Below are 22,142 nucleotides of genomic sequence, written 5' to 3' on the forward strand. Positions count from 1 at the left end.
CAAGGAGCGGCCCTATGTATTCTTTAGTTCTCCTTTTTCCATTCACATATCTAAAAAAACCCTTTTTATTTTCTCTCACAGACACAGCCAGCTTCAACTCTAGGTGTGCTTTAGCCACACGAATTTTCTTCCTACAAACACGAACAGCATCCCTGTATTCTTTCCATGTCACCTGGCCCTCCTTCCAGTAGCGAAACACTCTCTGTTTCTGCCTAATCTCCATAAGAATGTTCCTGGTCAGCCACGCCGGCCTCCTGCCGCGCCTGCCTGACTTGCGATATTTAGGAATTGCCTGATCTTGTGCTTCTAGGAGGCATCGCTTAAAGAATGACCAGCACTGGTGGACATCAAGGCCTTCAAGAGCAGCTTCCCAGGGGATCTTGCTGACTAGTTCCCTGAGCAGCCTGAAGTCCGCCTTCCCCATATCTAGGGATGAGGTTTTGGTGGCACTTTTCCTTCTGTCACCGTAAATTTTGAACTCAACCACTTCATGGTCGCTATGACTGAGGCGGCCACCAATCACCACATCTCCCACCAGACCCTCTCTGTTTTCTAGCAGCAGGTCTAGGAGGGCACCTTTCCTAGTTGGCTCCGTTAGCACCTGCACCAAGAAGTTATCATCTAGGTGCTTCATGAACCTCCTGGATTTGCTCGTGTCAGCCGTGTGGCACTCCCAGTTAACGTCTGGCAAGTTGAAGTCCCCCATAAGGACAAGGGGAGTTAATCTCGAGGCCTCTCTTAGTTCTGTAAAGAATAATTTATCGGCGCTATCGTCCTGGCCAGGCGGTCTGTAATAGACTCCCACAACGACATCCCCTTTATTCGTTCGTCCCTTGATCCTTACCCAGAGGCTCTCAACTTTGCCATCGCCGACCTGGAGTTCCACACAGTCCAGCCCCTGCTTCACATACATCGCCACCCCACCACCTTGCCTACCCTGCCTGTCCCTCCTGAAGAGCCTGTAACCGTCTATCGCAACACCCCAGTCACAGGACTCATCCCACCAGGTTTCGCTTATGCCGATGATGTCGTAGTTGCGGGACTGGGCCAGGACTTCTAGCTCATCCATTTTATTCCTCATACTGCGTGCGTTCGTGTAGAAGCATTTCAGGTGCGTCTCCTTACACTCAGCACCTTGTGGATCTAACCGAAGGACCTCACTGGCACACAGCCCCTCTGATTCTAGCGTACCATCCCTTAGGTCTTCACCGGCGTGCCTGGTTTTAGCCCCTTCCCCCTTCGACTCTAGTTTAAAGCCCTATCTATCAGCCCTGCCAACTCCTGACCAAAGATCCTTACCCCTCTCCGAGAGAGGCCCATCCCATTCGGTGCCATCAGGCCCGGTGTAGCATAGACCTTCCCGTGATCAAAGAACCCAAAGTTCTGCCGGTCACACCAGTCTCGAAGCCACGAGTTTATGCGAACAGCACACCTTTCAGCTTCGATCCCCCCTATCGGAAGGACAGAGGCAAACACAACCTGCGCGCCTGAACCTCTAAGTTGTCGCCCCAAATCCCTAAAGTCTCTTTTGATCGCCTTCGGACTTCTCTTTGCTACTTCATTGCTACCAGCCTGAAAGACCAGTAGCGGGTAGTAGTCAGTGGGCCGTACCAGGCGCTTGACTTTCTTGGCAACGTCCCTGACCCTGGCCCCAGGGAGGCAGCAGACTTCCCTATGGGTAGGGTCAGGCCGACAAATAGGGCCCTCTGTTCCCCTAAGGACAGAGTCTCCCACAACAATCACCCTCCTGTCTTTCTTGGTGGAGGCAGTCCTGAGGCGTGGAGTCGACCTCCTCGCCCTAGGAATCCTCCTGGGAACACTTTCTATCTCTTCCTCAGTTGCTGTTGATCTCTCATTCTCCATTTAATACTAAATACTATTTAATACTATTAAATACCAAGTAGATAATCCAAGTAGATAATAGTTATTACTAAGGAACTTGCAAATGCTTAAATGAAATATATGGTTACTTATCATTACTATAATAAATTAATTCAAATTCTAACTAGATGAAACACATTTGCTCCCAGAAATAATACCACTGAGTTAAATCAGATCATGAGTCAGTGCTTGAGTGTGAGTGAAGTTTAGAGTATTGATCTGAGTTGAAGCCAGTGACTGAGCCAGATGCTTGATAACCCAGTTCCTGAACTGAGAGCCTGTCACCAATATCAGTGTTCCTGCACTCCACTACAAGTGTGTAGTGTAGCTCAAGAAGAGAAGCATGGACAGGCAGAGAGAACAGTTTGCATTTTATTTCTGTCTTGTATTTCTATGTGTTTTTATGCTGAGTAATTTCATCATGTGTGATTTCATGTTTTGCTTTCACAGAAAAGAATGATGGATTTCAAAGAGGAAATTAAACCCATTTCTGATGTATGTATTAAAGAGACCAGTTCTGCATTATCTACAAGAGCAGGAATGTCAGATCTTCAAGGACCACTGGTGCTTCCTGAGCTACCTGCACTGGGAGCCCATGAGACTCACCACATCTTTGTCAGTTATAGCAACACTGATTCAGCCTGGTCAAGGAACTTTATCCAGAGTTTAGAGACTATGATTCCTAATCTGAAGGCGTGTTACCATGAGAGAGACTTTATACCAGGTAAAACCATAATTGAAAACATGGTTGAATCCATTCAAGGAAGCCAGAAGATAGTCTTAGTTCTCAGCCCTGACTTTGTCCAGAGCAGGTGGTGTCTTCTGGAAGCCAATCTGTCTGTCTTCCAAGACTGTTTGGGAAGGAAGCCAGTGATCCCCATCATGTTAGTGCCTTGTTTTGTGCCACTGCACCTCACCCATTTGACTTATCTTGACACCAATGATGTCCACTTTTTAGATAAAGTTATCAAGGTGATTTGCACTCCCAATCACAAGATGAGGAATGCCACCATGGTTCCTTATAGCCCTCCATCCCTCTACAATGGGAAGTCCCTCCTGACTCTACCTGCAGTGGATGACCAGGTCGTTCCAAAATGGAGAGGAGGCACATTCAGTGAGGCACTGCCTGACCAGCTGAGTATAGTCTGTGAAGATACTGAGGTCTACAGAAAGGCCATCCAGATGATTAATGAGGTATCTTCTAGGGTATCACCTTGTACCTCAATCAGTGTTCTCTCCGGGATTGCAGTTAGCCTATTAGGAAGCTTATTTTTGCTAGTTGGTATCTTATTATTTGTTGGGTTTGATCAGGACTCTGGTGATTCTTACGCAACTTTCCTGGGCTGTATTATGATCTTTGCAACTCTGTGTACCTTTTCTGTTTCGTATAATTGTGTCTACAACTACAAAATCAAATCAGCCGATGAGAAACTTCTGGAGATGTCCCATGCTGCTGGTGAGGCCAACTCACTGCTGATAAAGAATTCCCTTCTGGTTGGCTGTGATTCCCAACTGAAGCTCCAGTTAGTCTACATCTCCCTTGAGGGGTGCAGGAGTCACTTCACAGAGACTTTTGGAGAGGGAGAACCCTCTGCTGAAGAGATGTTCCAGAGAGCCTTGCACTATTTCTCCTCTGATTATGCCTGTTGTGTAGCCAAGAAGCATTTCCAGTTCTCTGGCTTGGGGACAACACCAGGACACTGGGATAAAGGGCCTTGTTTTTGCCAGTTTGTGTACCACTGTATGGAGAAAGGGTCCTGGCACTGGAATAGTGATTATCATCCAGATAAAAGAGAACTGAGTTTGGATTAGATGCTGGTGAGGTTATACTTTGAGCAGCAGGTAAGATAAATATGTAATGGACACTGGTCCTTTTTTGTCTTGACAAAAAAGAGCTTTGGGTATAAGAAAGAGAAAGGGGATTATATTCTATTTCCATTTGACCCTCGAAGAAATGCAACACTAAGGTATTTACAGGCAAAATATCTATGGTGTCAATGTCACGGGAAAAAAAACAAGTTATTTGTTCATCTTCTGAGGTAGCCGCACTCAAATACAGCCCACTTATATACTGCCCACAAGACAAAGGTTAGGGGAAAAAGAAGCATAAACCACAAGGTGGTTGTCAGTGCAGACATCTAGGCGTACAGAAGGTGTCTTGCTGAAGGCTAATAAGGGGAAAAATGTTCTCCAAAGAACATCAGTTCCCCTCCATATCAGGCTTATTTGCAGGGGAGGTAAAGTGTCAAAGAGAAGACTGGTTGATTTAACTGTCTCTTGAGCACACCATGTTCTTTATTACATCCCCTCTAATTAATCATGTCTGTAGGTTATACAAATACAAACAGGACAAGCACTCATCTAGTCTTGATAAAGCCCATAAGGAATTGCCTTGATGTATGCAAGTGTGGAGTAGGGAAAAAAAAAAAAAAAAGTACTTGTGAAAAGTGCATTAGTGGGCAGAACTGAACAGCAGTGGAATTACCAGAGATTGCTCTTCCCTTCTGGAATGCAAACTTCTTTAGATGCACGATGTATGTGATGCTCCCCTTTCTTTCTGGTCTGGAGAGCTCCAGTGAGAACAGCTGAGAAACTCCAGTTGTCTGTCAGAAGGATGAAACCTCATTTCATCCTTTTCAGGGGCAACATTTTTAGTCCACACAGAGCATTTACCAGGCTGATTTCTTGCTACATCAGGAAGTTCTCTCTTCAGCATGTGATTGGCTCTGTGAACTGCAATGGTTACTTTCAGATAGCAGTTATCACGTATATGCATTTACAAGAAAAGGAAGTGGATGTTATGCAGGGGCCTGTCTTACTGTTGCAAGGACAGGGTCTTAAAACAACTGCTGAGAGGAGCCTGGGGCAGTTGCGCTGTTACTCTGTTAGCGTTGGGCACCACAGTTCATGTGACTTCCCAAACTGAAATTGCTGTCAGTACTGAACCATTCTATGATTCTATGAAAATAAAATAAAATAAAATAAAATAAAATAAAATAAAATAAAATAAAATAAAATAAAATAAAATAAAATAAAATAAAATAAAATAAAATAAAAATATGATATAAATATTTTGAGGCACATTAAGAACATGACAAAATATTGGGGTCTGTATTATTGTTTATTACAGTACTGAGTTTCCTGGCATCTGTTCAGCAAAATAGGATCTGGGTTTGCAGATCCACTTTCAAGGAGACTCAAACACAATCTAAAAGGTAATGCTGGGGGTAGGCCTAATAGGTAATTATGCCCAAGGATGAAGTCTAACAATAGGGAGAATTTGTGCAGTTATAATATTGACATTGCTTTGCCAACCAGACTTTGGTATGGATTTCCTCATACCTACAACACATATTTCAAGAAATTTCTATGCTTGGCTAAACATGTCCTCCAGCCTGACAGGTATGAGAAGGGGTTAATTTTCACAAATAATATTTAATAATCCATTGTAGCACTCTTAACCCATTGGTCTGCAGGTCACAGGCAATGTGATATAGCTACTCAATTCATAAACCTCTCACATAGTCTTGCACAGTGGTACTGGTAAGGTGGATGCCTTGGCTACTTTGTTTCTGCTCCTGGTATTGAGTGGTTAGTTCAGACAACAGTAGAAGCATATTATGCTGATTATAATGCATAATGGAATAGGCAAACAGCAGTCCTGAATGGATGTCCACAGCTACAAAAACGTAGTGTTTGCCCTGCTGGGCTGGCAGGAGCCCTGTATCATTGACTTGCCGTATTTCACTAGCAAAGCGTCATTTAATTGAGCCTTTAACAGAGGGAAAAGATTAAATCAGGAACAAGTAAGGCAACTCAAACAGGCTTCTTGCAAAGCTTGTAATGACACTTGTTCTCTCTTCTTGGCAGCCCATCCTTTGGCTGCAGTTGCTCGTCACTCCCCTGAAGCTGTGTGTATTTGAGTAGCCCTTGTCATAGTATCTTCTATAGTTATTCAAACTACTACAGCCTTGTGGACAGTTCCAGAGGCATTACACTTTGTAGGCACATCCACATATCACATCCAGATTGTTTTTTGCAAACTAATGCAGTATATTTCTTGTCACAGTTCTTTACCCCACAGAGGTTTTACAATGCTGATAAACTCCTGTGTGTTATATGTGTCCAATATGCCATCCATGTCAGTAACACCTTGCAAACAACTTGGTTGTTGTTGTATGCACGCACACGTCCCTCTGTACAACTGAATGTTAAATGGACCATATACTGTTTGTCCTACTGCTTAAATTGGCCTCACTGGTATCTAACACTGTTTATTTCCATTTTGGGTTATAGTTTACTGCTTGCCACCCACAGTATTGTATGCGGCCAATCTGTCAATTACCCATGCAACATGTTTCTGTTCTTCTGTTAGATCACCATACAGCAGGACCTCCTGCCTATAGATGGATGGTTAAAAAGTTATTGCCCATTCTGTTGATTCTGGGGAACGAAAGCAACAGCTCCCCAGAAGGGCAGCATGAGCATAAGTGATGTTGGGTTTACCTGAAAGCATACCTTGCTGCAAATAGTGTTTCCATTTAAAGTGGGTAGCCTGAAAGTAAAAGGTCCTAAAACAGTTTGCAGCACTCAGACCCATCAATATATCAAAGCCAAGAAAACATCTATATATAGGAGCTTCCAGAACCATGGTGCAGATTTATCAATAGCCAATTTAAAATGGCCCACGAATCCCCCCCCTTTTTTTTCCCATACCCCCCTAAAGCTATCACCCACTGCTCTCCTCCCCAAGGCCACATTATCCTTAGGGATACATAGGGATGTCGGTCCCCCAGGTGGTATGCTCCAATGGAAACATATGGTGTTTCCATATGATGATCTCATCTCTCCAAGGAGACCATGGCCCTGTGACCATACACAGATCTTGAGCTCCTCCTGTTTATTTCCCATGCTTTGTGCATTGGTATACAGGCGCTTTAGGGAAGCAGCAAGTGTAGTTACCCCTAGAGGGACACAAGAAGATTCCAGATGGGGTATTGGGAGCAATACCTACTCTGAGGAGCCCTTGGACAATCCTATGGGACAACTCAGAGGTTTTTCCCTACTATCTTCAACAGTAACAGTAGTGACAACTTCCCCCAACCCTTCCCTGTCATATCTAACTCCCCTCCCTTTCCCTATCAAACCTAGTTTAAAGCCCTGGTAATAAGTCCAGAGAGCTTGCTCCCCAGTACACTTGTGCCCCGCTTGCTGAGTTGGAGTTCATCAGCAGCCCACATACCCAGCTTCTCAAAGGCCTGCCCAAGATCAAAATACCCAAAGCCTTGGTCTAGTCTCCACCCCCTCAGCCAGTCATTTACCTGTGCCATTCTCCTTCTTTCTGGGTCCCAGTCACCCATCGGGAGGACAGATGAGAACACTACCTGCACCCCTGATCCCTTCAATATCCTTCCCAGGGATGGAAAGTCCTTTTTAATGTTAAAGTTATCTAAAGTTTGGTAGTTGCTAAGCAGCAGGTTGAATTGGTCAACACACTCCTTTCTGCTCACCAGTCTTCTGAATTCATCTCCCTTACAAAAAACTGTTTGTATTTTATTTATCAAAAAAAAGAATAGGGTGTATTGAGGTCTAGTGTAGAAAAACTGCTATTTTTTCTTTTTTTTTTTTCCCCAGAAAACTCCATATTTTTCTTTAAAACTACACTTAGTCCATCTCCACTGTTCTCTAAATGTACTGTATTCTCTCAGAGGATTCCTGCACAGTTGAAAAAAAATAATATATATATATATATTTAAACATGTATTATTTTTCTGGTTGTTTGATCTTCATGTTTTGTCCCAGACCTCATAATAACAAGGAAACTTTTCAGAGGGTTAATGTATATATATGTGTCTACACATATGCATATATACGCACATATTTTCTCTTCAACATGCACTCAGCCATTTATGTTTGTTGATTCTTCCATGAAGGGATCATTCAGGTTATCTAAAATCAAACCATGCATGGGGGGGAATTGCACAGAAATCATGCTTTTATGTCAGTGGCGTCACAGACAAAAGTGGAAGAGACAACTCATACCAGCCAGAGAAGTGAGGTTGGAGGAATATTGCCCCGTTCAGTAAATGAGCAGAATAATGCAGTTAATCGACCAAAGACCACTTTGCTGTGCATCTCTTGTAGTTTAGACTTGCCAGATAGTCTCTTAGGTAAAGATGTTCTTGTCTCTTTCTCCCCCAAGACATGGTGGTTGGGAAATCTAGTATTTCCTGATTTAATTTCTTTCAGTTTGTGGAATATTATAACAATATGTGACTGCAATGTAAATAGTGTATGGTCTTAGCACAGACTGTAGGGAATATTACTGTTGCAAGAATAGGACAATTTGGTGCAAGAAAAGGGCATTTTAATTTTAAAGCTGCTGTGCATTTGTGTGAAAGCTATCCTAAACCAAAAAAACACTGTCTTTTGTTGGCTCAGCTGTGAATACGATGCTACAAACAGGGCTGCAAAGAATGGGCCTTCTGACAAAGGAGATGCCTAGGATGCATCTTTGTGGTAGACTTCAGCTTTAAGAAGACTTCAGGACATCAGGAAGATGTCTTTGTCCTTTCTCTAAATTGTACTGCTTTTCATGTCTACATAGCTACTGTCCAGAATGTGATATGCTTTGGTTTTGTGCTTTGAGTGTCATCTCCCTCCTCATAGTTTTGGCTAAGTCATGAGTGTAGTGCTTTTACTCAAGAGCATGCTTTCCTTTTCAAAAGGGCCACTTTTTCAATTGGGACTACCTTGGGTTCACGTTGCCCTTCATCAGAGCCAATATAGCTGAAGAGATTTTTCTTGAAGCACACTTGGATATAGGTCTATGAATATAGGACAAACCCTGAAGAATACCTCTTGAGTCATAGAATCAAGAAATTCTTCCTGATGTCCAATCTAAACCTCCCCTTATGCACTTGAGGCCATTTCCTCAGGTTCTATCACTTGTCACCTGAGAAAAGAGGCCAACACCCACCTTGCTACAATCTCCTTTCAGGCAATTGTAAAGAGTCATGGGATCTCTCCTTTTCTCCAGACTAAACAACCCCAGTTTCCTCAGCCGCTCCTCAAAGCTCTTGTTTTCCAATGCTTTCACCAGCTTCATTGCTCCCTTCTGCACACACTCTAGAAACTCTGTATGCCTCTTGTGAGGGGCCCAAAACTGAACACCATGTTTGAGGTGCAGTCTCACTAATGCTGTGTACAAGGGGACAAATACTAACCTAGTCCTGCTGGCCACACTATTTATGATGCAGGCCAAGATACCATATGCCTTCTTGACCACCTGAGCACTCTGCTTGTTCATGTTCAGGACCTGGCACTTAGCCTTGTTGAATGCCATTCAATTGGACACAGCCCATTGATCTAGCCTATCCAGATCCCTCTGCAGAGTCTTCCTGCCTCAAACAGATCCTCAAACAGATCAACACTCCTGCCAAATTTGGTATTGTCTGCAAACTTACTGAGGGTGCATTCAAACCCCTCACATGGATCACTGATAAAAATTATATACAAAACTGTCCCTGTTATAAATTCTGAGTCAATTTAGCTTTATAAGATTTATTTATGGGGTCAATAGAAGGGAAGTAAACAGTGCTGGGTGTGCAGGGAGTCTGGGCTCCTCCTATACACACACACGTTACATCAGGCGGCCTGTTTTTATGCTCCTAGGCTAATACATACTCATTACTACTTCTAGAAAAGGCAGGGTTATTATAATTAGTTCCCGGAATCTGAGCCCTCCCACTGGTGCATGCGTATCAGTCTCCAGTGGTCCCTCTGGGGGTCTCTTGTGCTGAAGGCTCGTAGTCTTCCTCCCAGGCTTTGTCCTTGTCCTTCTCCTTTGTCCATCTTGGCCAGATATCAGAGACTTGTGCAGCGTCCCATGCAAGCTTTGTCTTTTAGTCATCCGTCAGCTTTCCCCTTCTCCTTAATCTCTTGGCTGGATATCAGAGATATTGCGTAGTGTCCCATGCAATAGTCACAATAGTTAGCAGTTATTCTGAAACCCCCCAGATATCAGAGACTCAAGGTTTACCCTTCAAGCCCTCTATTGACACGAATTGCTGGAACATTCCTTACATCCCTAAGGCCAAGCCCTGGGGAATGTCACTGGTGACTGGGTGCCAGCTGGATTGAACCCCATTCACTAAGACTCTCTGAGCCCAGTTACTCAGACAGTTCTTCACCCAATGAACTGTACACCTGTCCAAGCCATGAGCAGACAGAGTCTCCAGGAGAATACTGTGGGACACAGTGTCAAATGCTTTACTAAAATCCATATCAAAAACATCCTCTGCCTTTTCCTCATCTACTAAGTTCTCAGTCCCAGGTTCTTCTTGATAATGGTCATTGAGTGAAGCACCCCGGAGCCTGACCTAGCCAAATGACAGTTGACCCATTGCCCAACCACAGAAAGAATTAAAACCAACCTTGTAGTTGTCTGCTGTCACCTGCCACTGAAGTTCTGAGAGGTTAGGTTTGGATTGGTGTGGGATTCCCCTGCCCTTGGCATCAGGATGAGACCATGACCAAGGCTGAGTTGGTGTGAGTTACTTCACCTTTTCCTTGTGGTGGACATGCCAAAAGCTAATCAAAGTCTCTCAAACTGTAAACTTCAGGTTTATTTAAAATGTAAGATAACAAATCCGGAGAAAGATAGACTTGTGAGCAAAGGAAGCACTGAGGCTGAGTAAATAAACCAGTTTAAATCAAACTTCCTCACTTGTTAGATATTTCTTTATAAACAGTGTTCTCTTCTTACTCCTGTGACTTTCTGGATTTGAAGGAATTCATGTAGTCCCACAGTGACCTTAGGGCCACTTCCTCGTTTCTTTCACCTCTGATATGTAGCTCTGATATGTAGTTCTGCCACTTTCTGAAGCCTCCGAACTTACTTTAGGTCCAGTGGCTCTTAGGGAAGTGATATATCTCCTACCCCCTTCATCAGAGCCCACCCAATTAAAGGACAGCAGCTAGAATATGAAAATTAAAAGGCAGCTCTCTTTCAGACTTCTATGTAGTACAATGCAGAGCTATCTCCCACCCCCTTCAGAAAACTGAGTACAAACAAACAGCCCCATCTTCCTCTGAAATAACAGTTTAGACTCTGGTTTCAGCCATTGAGATTATTGTGCTACATTTATGTTCTTACTTTGTTCTTTGGTGATTAAAGGTTAGTGAAGGAACTAAAAATATGCTTCAAAGGAGACTTGATGAATAAGGCCACTAAGAAGAGACTTCGGAATGTGCATTCAAGTAAGAATGAGAGAAAGTTTCCTGCATGATTCTATGTTCATTAGCCTTGGCCACAACATTTTGAATAGCAATTGTTGATTAAGAAAAGCCCTTTATCTTTCTTTTCTTCCCTTTTTTCCCCCTGTTTTTTTTTTCTCCTTCTTCCAATGAGTAAGCATGCCATCACTGTACTTCATCAAAGAATTCATAAATCTTTCTCTCTTTCTTCATCCTGCAGATGCTGGAGAGAGCCATGAATTGACTTTGACACAATTTGAAGTAGGAACGTTTCTGCCTCAAAGGAGATGGTAAAAATGACAATCCTTAGAGTCACAAAAGCACCAGAGTCCCAAGAACAAATGAAAGACATTGGAAGAGCTCTGGTAGCATTCACCATTTGCTGGTCATGTCTCTGCTCCACTAGTACCTCCTCTTTCTTGTATTGACTCTGACATGTCAGTGCCAGAAAAACCTTCATGTATATATTTCTCCATTTTCCTGAGTAAACTGTGCACTTGTCTACAGGATCCAAAATATAAATACGTCTTAAGCTTCACTTGCAGCTGCAGGAAATGCTAGTGCATGGCAATGATTCAAAGCGCCTCCTTATGGACAAGGAGGACTGTGGATGTATAAGTGTATATGCATGTGTCTATGAGAAACAGGATCTGCACATTATCACACCTCTCACCAAGGCAGGACTCATCACCAAACAGTAGTTCCCTAAAAGTCAGGCATCTGATGTTAGCAAGTCATCCAGGTTCCTAATGTGTAAAAATTAAGGCTCTTCCAGAGGCTCATCCATCCAGTCTTTGACACTTGTTTTAGCAAAGAATGTGCTAAGCTTGGCAAGGTGTCTAGACAGAAGGATGAGAGATTCCTTTGATTAGATATTTAAGCAGATAAAATGAGACAAATTCCATCTGCTGTTCCTACACAAAGCTGGGAGTGAGGTTCCTACTTGAATCTGTTGTTTGTTGCTCCTCTTCTGCCTTTTCTGAAATACTTGCACCTTTTTCACACATATTTTTTGTTGTTGAGGTTTCACAGCAAGGTGCAGTTGACACTTCGCCAAAGCCAACAACAGTGCAGAAGTAGTCATGAGGTCCTGTTATATTAAATCTGAACAGGGAGAGAAAGTTAGATTTAGTTTCATTCCTGACTCAGTTAGATGCAATAGCAGTGAATAGTATCATTTACATGAAAGACAGTGTGTCACCTTGCCTTGCAGCCTATGTCTTTGTCAGTAGTAAAGGAGACTGCCTCATTGGAGAGTCTCCCTCCCAGCTCCTTATTTTTTTTTCCACCCATCCTCAATAGAAGTATATGGACTATGCTTTCCCATGAAGAGACCTTTCTCTTCTTCAGTATGCTCCATTCAATGATGCTAAGATCACAGTCCCTTTTATATCTGCCTGGTGTATCCTTCCTCCCTTCACTGAACTCCATTTAGTCAGATACCTCCTTTGCCAGCAGAACTATAGCTGTGCCCTGTATTGCCGTCCTGATCTGACATGACTGATTCAGCCATTGACTCCCTTTGAATTGTCATTCGGACGTACTGTAGCACCAGAATCTCAAGGAATCAGTATGCTTCAAAACCCCACTTCTGCTTGCACACTGTGTGGGCCCTGGAGCATTTGTGACAGTTTCTAGACATTCATCACAGTGATTTGCTGGAATAAGCTTACATGTCTGTGCTGTGTTCTTTGCCGTTAATCCACTCCCACTTCTTCTTGCTTTCATTGTACCGGAGACCAAGTAAGTAGTAATCACTCATTGATTGTGAAATAAGGTAATCCTAGAAAGGAAAAAAAAACACAATGCTAATACTTCCAAATTACATTTTCTTCACCAGAAGTGCACAGAAATTTTAGTACTAAATAGCCAACATAGAAAGAACAATATGGATCTAGCTACACTATCTCTTTCTGCAGCTTCAGAGGCTGAATTATTTCATTCTTATTTAATCTCATCCCTCTTCCTGAGGCTTCTTAGGAACAGACTAAATAAAATAATAAACTCCTGATACTATTAAAACTGTGACTTAATACCTGAAGACATTTTTCTGTTCTGACTGTGATGGGAAGGCCTCTTCGTTTTTTCTCAAAGTTTTTCTCTGACCAAAAATGTCTGTTTGACTCATTTGGTCTTGGTTTGTGTGCTAAATCCCATTAAGGCATACATCATGTAGGAAGAGAATTTGTTCCTTCCCATGGGAACATGTTTGAGGAGAGAAGCTTTAGATGCAAGACTTTAAGAGGGTAAGATGCCAAAATACATCTTACTGTGATGGCTTTTTCTACCTTACAGAGGTGCTTGGAGTATGTGAGTGTTTATAGGTCCCCAGAGACATGTAACATAAGAAGACACCAGTAGCCCACGAGATCTTTGGCATACAGGTCAAACAACCCTAGAAGCAGGGTTTCAGACCCATGGATTTAGATCTCACCAGTTCTTTCTTGTTGTCAATGGTCACCAGTTCTGAGTGCATGCCAGTACATTCATCATGGAAAGCTGTCCAGTTCTTTCTTTCTGTAGTTCGAGAAAAGAAGTAGCATTTTTCCCCATTTCTTTTCCAATGTTGGGGGCAATCTATAGGAGGGAAAAACGTGGAAAATTCCATGTTCAAACAAATAAAATGATCCCATTAAAAAAAAAAAAAAAAAAAAAAAAAAGGAAATTACAGCCAGAAAAGTACCCTTGTGGTTCTGTTCATAATTTTCATCAAGCCTCCAGGGATCCCTGCCAATCTCTGTAGCTAGTACAAGCTCATTAGTCTCTATGCATGAGTCAGAGAAGTAGGATCATGGACAACATTATCCAGTCTTTTAAAACTTTCCTCAGGAAGTAAAGAAAAAAGGTTGAGGCAAAAAGCAGCTTTTGGTTTTCAAACCTCTTATTTGCCTGTTTCAATATATGGCAAAAGTGATGCTACTGAAAGAAAGAATATTTCTCCCTGTTGCTAGGAGCAGAAGGACAGAGAATGAGACTTGGAAAGGGTGATACAATTCAATGAGACAGAGACTGTGTAATAGAGTTTTGTTGGTTACTCAGCAGCCCTTAAACATCAAAAAGAAATTGCACTTAATTAAAAGGCTAAGAACGAAGGGGTATTTGAAAGCAATACATACACATTGATCCAGCATGCTCACTACTATGCTGTGATACCAAAAGGACCATTGTATTAATGTCCATTCATCTAGACAACAGGCTCCTCTGCACTAGCATGAAGGGAGTAAATCAATTCTTCCTCCCTCTGAAACAATAATGTAGTGTTGAGCAAGCATACTTTCAAAGATGAAAATATTGCTGTTTGGACTTGAGAGCATATTCTCTGAGCTATTTTTTTTTTTTCTTTTTTTTTTTTTTTTGGTCAGATTAGTACTTTTATTATTTTATTATTTTTATTATTTTTCGTCTGAACAGAACCAAGAACCCCTCCTAAAAGGCAATCCAACAGGTACCTGGAAACTACCTTTTGAACCATGGATGATTACCTACCTTGTGCCTTATCATAGGTTATGGAGAATGTTTCTCTGTCCTGTGAGCTTCTTGTGGTTGGATGGTCTGGGAATAAGATGACAATAATTTCTGTTTTAAATAGCTGACCATTTTGCCACAGAGTGTCAAAGCTCTTCTAGGCCTTTTTGATCCTCACTATCATTCCACAAAGAATATCTACGGCTCCCCTATTTCCTCCTCCACTGAAAAAAAATGGTAGTACTATTCTGTGGAGCAGATTTCCAAAGAGTGTTGCACCCTGAGACCACAATGAGACAACAGCCTTCACTGTAGGTTTTAAAGCAGATGCCCAAGCTCATATAACCTTATTTTCACAGAATTAGTGGCTGAGATTCCATAGGACATGGTCCTTAGGGACAGGGGATCTGATCAGAGCTGGCAACTATTTTAGGATATTTTCCTTAGAGAGCAAGAGCTCTCTATTTCCATATGCAATATATCAAGCAAGTAGGAAAACAGCATGGTTGAACAAGAACCTGCTGGCCAAACTTAGACAAAAAAAGAAAGTGCACAGACAGTGGAAATAGGGCCACGTACCCTGGGAAGAGCACAGAAATGCTGTCTGGATGTGAAGGGATGGGATCAGGAAAGTCAAGGCTGACAGAACTAAACTTGGTGAGGGATGCAAAGAACAACAAGAACGTGTTGTTAACAAAGTTTAAAAAGGCATCTTTGAGGTTATTTGGAGTTGGACAAAAAATGTATTAATAATCACGGTAAAGAAACTATAGACTATATAGATTATAGTGGTAGAATTATTATACTTGAAACCAGAATCAATACATTCATTGAAAACAGACAAACTAAACTAAACTAAACTAAAATAAAATAAAATAATAAAATGAGAAAAAAGATTGGATTCAAGAGAGTTCTGACAAACTCGTAGCAGAACAGCATAGTTCACACTGTTCATGGTTCAGCATGATATGCAGGTTTCACATCTGAGACAAACAGTAAAAGAAACAAAATATTAAAAGAAAGAACTTCATTTTCCAGCAGTAAACTCAAAAATAAGATGAGAGAAAAGAAGTGGAGTGGCATTTAGATTATGTAAAGTGCAAACAAATTCCTTTAAATTCCCTAAAACTCAGGAACCTCTTTCAAATGTACTTTCATTCATATTCAGTTAAAGATTTCTGGTGTTATAGACATCCTAGTGATGTTATACAAGATTATCTCTGAAATATTCTCATGGGTAACCACCATAATATCATTATTATTTCATTTTTACTTTCTTTTTTTTCAACATTTTTTGTATTTATTTTATTTATTAGATTAATTTGTATTTATTTGATTTATTATTAATTTGTATTTTTTGATTTATTTGTTTAATTTGATTTGATTTGATTTACTGTTTAAAATTGTATGTTTTGATGATTGTGCTTCAGATTTTTTTTCTTTTGGAATTTTTCTTTTGGAAACATAGAATGGAAAACCATTCAACTCCTTTACAGACTTCTCTTATGACCATGGTTTGTCAACAATTACTGTCCCAAACCATCAAACTAGCCTTCTGCTTCTACTGGTTTTACTCATCATGATTTAGATGTTATTCTTTGGGTGAGCCACAAAAAAATTGTAGTTATTATATTTTTAGCTGAACTTACACAGGAGTGTCAGCCCCACCCCTATGACCAGTAGGAGGATTATCACAGCAATCAATATTCCAATACGTGTTCTGGAACAACAGTTTTTACCTACAGAGAGAAAAAATAAGGATTAGGAAAACAGCAGTGGTAGGACCTTTCATCGTCATTCAAAAATGTCCTTTCCAGGCTCATATTGAGACAGCCCTTTCAAGTTAGTCAAAGTTTTTCCCTCTGATGTTTGTTCTTCTTGTGCATACCTGTTGTTTTTGTTTTTTTTCTTTCCTATCATAGGTATTCAACTGAACACTTCTGATACTGCCTAGAATACTATGTTAAATTCTGCTGTACCTGATGCTAGAGTTCAGTGCTCTTTGGCATCCTTACCTGCCCTCTCAAAATATTAGTGAAGGAAAACCCAATCAGCCTACCAACAAAGGTCCTGCCATATCATCTTTTTTCAGAAGTGTTGAAGTGTCTCATCTTTATGTTTTGACAGTTGTTTATGTATTTTTGCTTTTGGATTCACTTCAAGGAGATCCTTGCATCAGTCATTACTCTGCCAACTCAGTGGGTACTGCAGAGCACAGGCAGCTTCAAGAGGGTCAAATGATATGTTTGGAAGCTGTGTGAACGCAGCAGACACTGAATTAAAGGGTAAAGGAGAGCTTTCCATCACTTCGACCTTCACGTATCTGCTAGAGTATTTTACTCACCACTTCTGCTGTCTTTGAAGTTTGTGATGTCCGTTTGACCACTGGGAACTGTAGAACAAATGTAGGTTATTCCTTATATCATCCCTAGATCTTTAAAGTAAATAGCTTTATGTAAAGGAGGAGACCAACCAAGTCTTCACCCTAACTGCAGTCAATACTCGGTCTGTTTTGTCTGATAACCTCATTTTCACACGTGCGTATTCATTACTAGTTGAATTAGTAAAGTATTAAAAAGCTGTCATATTTAATACAGTATTAAACTAAACTGCTTTTAAAACGGTCTTTGAAAGAGAATCAGCAACCCCGGAGTGAAATGGATCCAGGTAAATTCAGAGGCCAAACTGAAGATGCAGAAGCAGTTTTGGATGCCAGAAGTGGATAAATTGGTCAATTACTACTATGGGAGCTATTGGAACGGGCGTGTGCCCAGGCAGATTTGGCTGTACCTCACTGTAAATCACCTCTGTTTCTAATTGTTCCTGCTGGGCAAAGCGGGTGAGTTGTAAACTTGGTAGTTCATTTTCTGCTATATCCCATGATCTTTTTGTTGTGGTTGATCTTTCATGCGGACTTTTTTTAAAGCTGACAGCTGGTTTTATTTGTTTGTTTTTCCTTTTAGGAATCCCTTGAGCTCTGGCTCAGCATGTAGATCAGTCCTTATACTCATAGGCACTTCAGTGAAATTTAAACCCGAGTCACAGCTAGACTTGATTATCTTAGAATTCTTTTCCAGCTCAAGTGATTCTATGATTCTATATACTAGAAGCCTAAGAAATAAGATGAGAAGATCTAAAATGTCCAGCCCTAGACTAAGACACCCAATCACCAAAGAATCTGATATTTGTGTCATCCAAGATGGCCTCAAATATCAGATAACTGTACATATCTGGAAGATGTTACAAAACTTACATGAGATCTGTGGTCTTCTAGATCTGCCTACTGAATGCAGACAGAATGTGCTAATACTTCCCAGGTGGTTCTCAACACTTGCAGTTTGTTAACCGAAGAGCACCCCAGTATGTATATGGGAAAGTGCATAGAAGGAAAAGGGACAGCATAGTACTAGACTACAAAAGGGAAAATAGAGTGTTAATGGATAAAAGAGGAGAACTACATAGAGGAGAGGGCACTTATAAAAAGGAAGTTGAAAAGTACTGCAAGAAGATAATAAAATTTATACAGGCAGAGCATATATTATTAAAGGATAACATCCTGGCAGCATGTGGACAATATAAGCCACTTACTAAGAATGATCTGGGAACAGATAAAAGGAAGCAGACAAGGCTATTAGAAACAGATGGTAAACTTTACAAAGCTGTAAACATCAAATTTACAAAGCTCTAAACACCAAATTAAAGAAATAGAAAGTATCATAAATGGTGGGAAGATAAAAATCATATATAAAAATAATTAGACAGCTAGGAACTTGAGAAGCAAAAACCATCATAATTGCCACTCAACCTGTCTTTAAGCACAATGAGAGAAGGTAACTTTTTGGAGCTTTGTAGGCCAGTGGATTGTATGGTATTCATGAAGTATTCAGACGACAAGGCTATAGCAGAGAAGCTAAATTAATCCTTTTCATCAGGGTTGACTGAATAATAACTGGGTGGATCTCCCATTTCAGGACAGTTTTGTGTGAAGAGTTTCTTTAATATGGCCCAAATACACAAATGGGTGCAGTAAAAAATCCCAAGACAAGCTAGGTGTGAGACAGCTGGATTACTAATGCAGTTTTGTAATCCCTCTCTTAAAACTATCTTTGCACCCAGGAATTAGAAGGCAACACATCTAATGTGAGCCAAACCCACAAATAAATAAATAAATAAATAAATAAATAAATAGAGTAGATCTGTGAACTTCAGCTGATCACACAATAACAGAATCATTTAAGTTGGAAATGACCTTTTCAGATCACCTACTTTAACTCCCTTGCTCAAGCAGGTTCAAGTAGAGCAGCTTGCTCAGGACTGTGAGGTCAGGTTTTGACTATCACCACAGATGGAGACTCCACAATCTCTCTCTGGGAAACCTGTTCCACTGTTTGACCACCCTCAGTGTAAAGTGTTTTCTTTTGTTCTGAGACTGTACCAGGGAACCTAATGGGTACTATAATATGGTACCCACTATAAAATCCTGAATATCATGGAGACCTTGGATTGGGTTTAGCTGCTTACTATAGTAATACAGTAATAGTAGGCCAGCTCAGGATAGACAAAAGCAGCTGGTTCATCATTGCATATCTAAAAGAACTGTGGATCTCCTTGTCAAAGGATGTTATAGAAATCAGGGCTTTGTATGGAATCAAGGGGAGATTGGGCAAGTTCATAAAAGAGAAATCCACCAATGGTAAGCAAATAGAAACAAGTCTGCCTCAGGAAGTCCTTGAGTAGCTGGATGCTTGGGAAAGTTATTACAGGAAGATAGCATATATGCCTACCCTCTTACTTGTCAGTAGTTGTACACTTTTGACTGCCATTGCAGATAGAGGTTGGGCAATGTGATTTCTTGATACTGCCCATAAATCTTGTGTTCCTATGCCAGTGAATCCAACAAATGTTTAGTTTCATAGAATACAACACATCAGCTGCTCCATACTTTGGCTACATAAAGCAGTCAAGTGTATGTTCCTGTCTCCATGTGGTTTTATATCACTTCATTTCTTGAAAACAAGGAATGGACTACCCTCTTCACATTGTTTAAATTCATATCAGTTTAACAGACAGCTGAAAACTCACCAGATGATGCACAGCTAGCTATAACACTTGTGTCTAGGGATTGCACATTCAGTTCTGCGTATGTAGAATCTAAAAGCAGGCAAAAATAATGGGGAACAGAAAAAGAAGAGAAAAAAATTAAATGTAATAAAAATAACTGCAATTATGAGAAATGATAAACACATGGCAGCAACTGATGCAATTCATGTGACAGTGTTTAACTGTGACACAGTAATATGTTTGCCCATTGCATTCAAACAATAAAGGACTTTTTATAAGCAGAAAAAAGATCTGTTTTATCATCAGTTCAGTGTGGACAGTAACAGAGGAAACATGAACACACGCTTTAAATCTAAACAGAAGTGGAAAAAAAGGTCTAAGGTCTCTGACTGTCTCACCCAATTTACATACAAACATGAGTGGTGAGAGTGGTTACAATGAGGAACCAGACCTGAAAGCTACAGTTCGTACAGAATTGGAAGGGGTTATTTAATAACGAGATGGTGAGGAAAAGCTGAGAACTACTCCAACATCTGCAGATAATAAATGGAAGAAGGCAGGTGGGGAAGGAACGTGTAAAAATAAGGTAGAAAAGAACAAATATGATGTTGAAATTTTATAAAATATTCAAAATCATCCTGACATGCAGCACTGAGCTCCACTGTTTATATCACCATACAGAATTAATATCTTCTATGATTGTAAGTGCATTCTTCTGCTTATAGAATTAATTTCATTCCTTTGAGATTAATGCATTTGATCCCAGAAAATCTGCTGTCATAGCAAAAATAGCAAACCAGAGGGAAAAGAATAGAGAAGACATTTTCTAAGCTTCTTTGTGTAAGATATTTATACTTACTGGGAGATACAGTGCATAAATTAAATGAACATTTACAGGAAAATAGTTCATAGGGGATTTCCAGAAAGAAATATAAAAATGCTATTTAAACTGTGTAAAAGCTGTAAGTGGGAGAACATGCATTAAATTGTAAGTAAAATGGAACTTTCAATCAAGTGTCTTCTATTGTGGTTGTATGTCAATCTAGCTGTGAGTTAATCATTTGAAAGAGGTGATGGGAACACTGTTTCTTGGAGCATTAGACACTCCAGCCACCTAAAAATAGATGCCAAGGGATCACAATTTATGCAAAATTCAGGTGCAGGATGGCAAGAAATAGGTATTACTATTCCTGTCCAAGAGATAGTAATGTCAAACAGAGAAAGAGGAAAAAAGAAAGAAAAGAAAGGAAGGAAGGAAGGAAGGAAGGAAGGAAGGAAGGAAGGAAGGAAGGAAGGAAGGAAGGAAGGAATATGGAGATGAAGTCTAAAATGTCTATAATTTTAGGATGTAATATTATGCAGATGTAGCAAAAACAGTGCAAAAATTTACATAATAATTCTTACTGCTAAGATAAGATTTAGGTAAGAATTTTGCAAGATCATTGTACTAAATCAAACCAAATCTGTTCATGAAATATTTTATGCTTATTTTATTAAATAAGCAGCATGTACTGGCAAGACCAGGAAGGAAAAACAAAACAAAACAAAACAAAACAAAACAAAACAAAAAAAAAAAAAAAAAAAAAAAAAACAATGCTTGCTATGCTCAGCAAGAAGCATTGTACTATGCATGAGACTGCTTCAAACAGTGGAAACATTAGGAACTCAACCCTCTGATCAGTTTGCTGTAAGAATCAGAGCATGCTACATAAGAACAGACCTCGGTCGGGATCGAGTAACATTCAGCTGTGGAGTAATTTCTTAAATTGGACCTCTTAATACCACACAAGAAACTCCCCTTCATATTTGCACCTTGACAAATGAAAAGTAGACCTTATAACAAAAAAATGAGAAGTAGACCTTATAACAATTCCCTTTATTCAGGTTAAAAAAAAATAAACTAAAAATTGACCCCACCTGTAAATTTTCCACAGCTTTGCCCTCTATATTTCCATCACCCCCTTTGGGGCTTTGGTGCTACCCTCTTTCAAAATGAAAGTGAGGGAGGTTGAATAAAACAAAGCTCAGTGCAGCCAGATTGACCTACCTTGGACGTTGATGTCCTTCTGTAGCCTAGACCTGTTTGATTCAGTCAAGTTCAAGTCAGCATAGATGAGATTTTCTGACATTCTTATTCCCACGTCTTTTTTTTTCCTTTGTTGCTGTTGAAAAGTTGTTCTCTGCTGTAATGGGCTTGTAACTACCCTCCTCTACTTCCTCAAGAGGAAGTTCTTTCTTTCTTCGGTCATACAGAAGCCAATAGTGATAGGAGAAGTTTGATTTTAACTGGTCTTTTTATAGCAGCATGTTAAGGGTAAGGTTGCAAGCCTTGATATGATGACCTTTGTCTAGAAGGGGTTATGGCACTCTTAGCATTTTCAAATTCTAATTCTAAGTTCCCCTTGTATTTTGAAAAGGCAGACTTTGTTAGATGAAATGGGAAGGAGAAAAACAGAACAGATTCAGAAGTGAGGTCT

At 40.5% G+C, this 22,142-nt stretch overlaps 2 protein-coding genes across 9 annotated transcripts in view; one reads left to right on the forward strand and one right to left on the reverse strand.

Moving 5' to 3' along the window:
• Positions 1–11,496, forward strand: part of LOC137841232 (uncharacterized) — a 24,134-nt gene extending 12,638 nt beyond the window's left edge. For 3 of the 6 annotated variants that reach the window (XM_068653950.1, XM_068653925.1, XM_068653939.1), the window contains exon 2: positions 2,332–9,384. In XM_068653950.1, coding sequence (XP_068510051.1) covers positions 2,338–3,693 — 1,356 coding nt within the window. In that variant the 5' untranslated portion in view covers positions 2,332–2,337 and the 3' untranslated portion in view covers positions 3,694–9,384. Of the gene's footprint in view, positions 1–2,331; positions 9,385–11,359 lie in introns of those variants that run through there. The other 3 variants (XR_011088506.1, XM_068653960.1, XM_068653932.1) reach the window with 3 other exon arrangements.
• On the reverse strand, positions 10,491–21,920 carry LOC137841250 (C-type lectin domain family 5 member A-like). Of its 3 annotated transcripts, XM_068653978.1 has the most exons (9): positions 21,713–21,920; positions 19,687–19,755; positions 16,949–16,996; positions 16,254–16,343; positions 14,626–14,691; positions 13,574–13,716; positions 12,813–12,922; positions 12,083–12,243; positions 10,491–11,978 (listed from the first exon to the last, which is right to left on the reverse strand). In XM_068653978.1, exons 1-9 carry the CDS (start codon positions 21,792–21,794, stop codon positions 11,866–11,868), a joined length of 882 nt encoding a protein of 293 aa, XP_068510079.1. In that variant the 5' UTR covers positions 21,795–21,920; the 3' UTR covers positions 10,491–11,865. The 3 variants fall into 3 exon arrangements, with proteins under 3 accessions (XP_068510079.1, XP_068510096.1, XP_068510089.1); XM_068653995.1 differs by lacking the exon at positions 19,687–19,755; XM_068653988.1 differs by lacking the exon at positions 16,949–16,996.
• Positions 21,921–22,142: the final 222 nt, after the last annotated feature.

The sequence above is a fragment of the Anas acuta genome, chromosome 1, assembly GCF_963932015.1.
Source record: "Anas acuta chromosome 1, bAnaAcu1.1, whole genome shotgun sequence".
In the NCBI taxonomy this organism is placed as follows: Eukaryota; Metazoa; Chordata; class Aves; order Anseriformes; family Anatidae; genus Anas; species Anas acuta.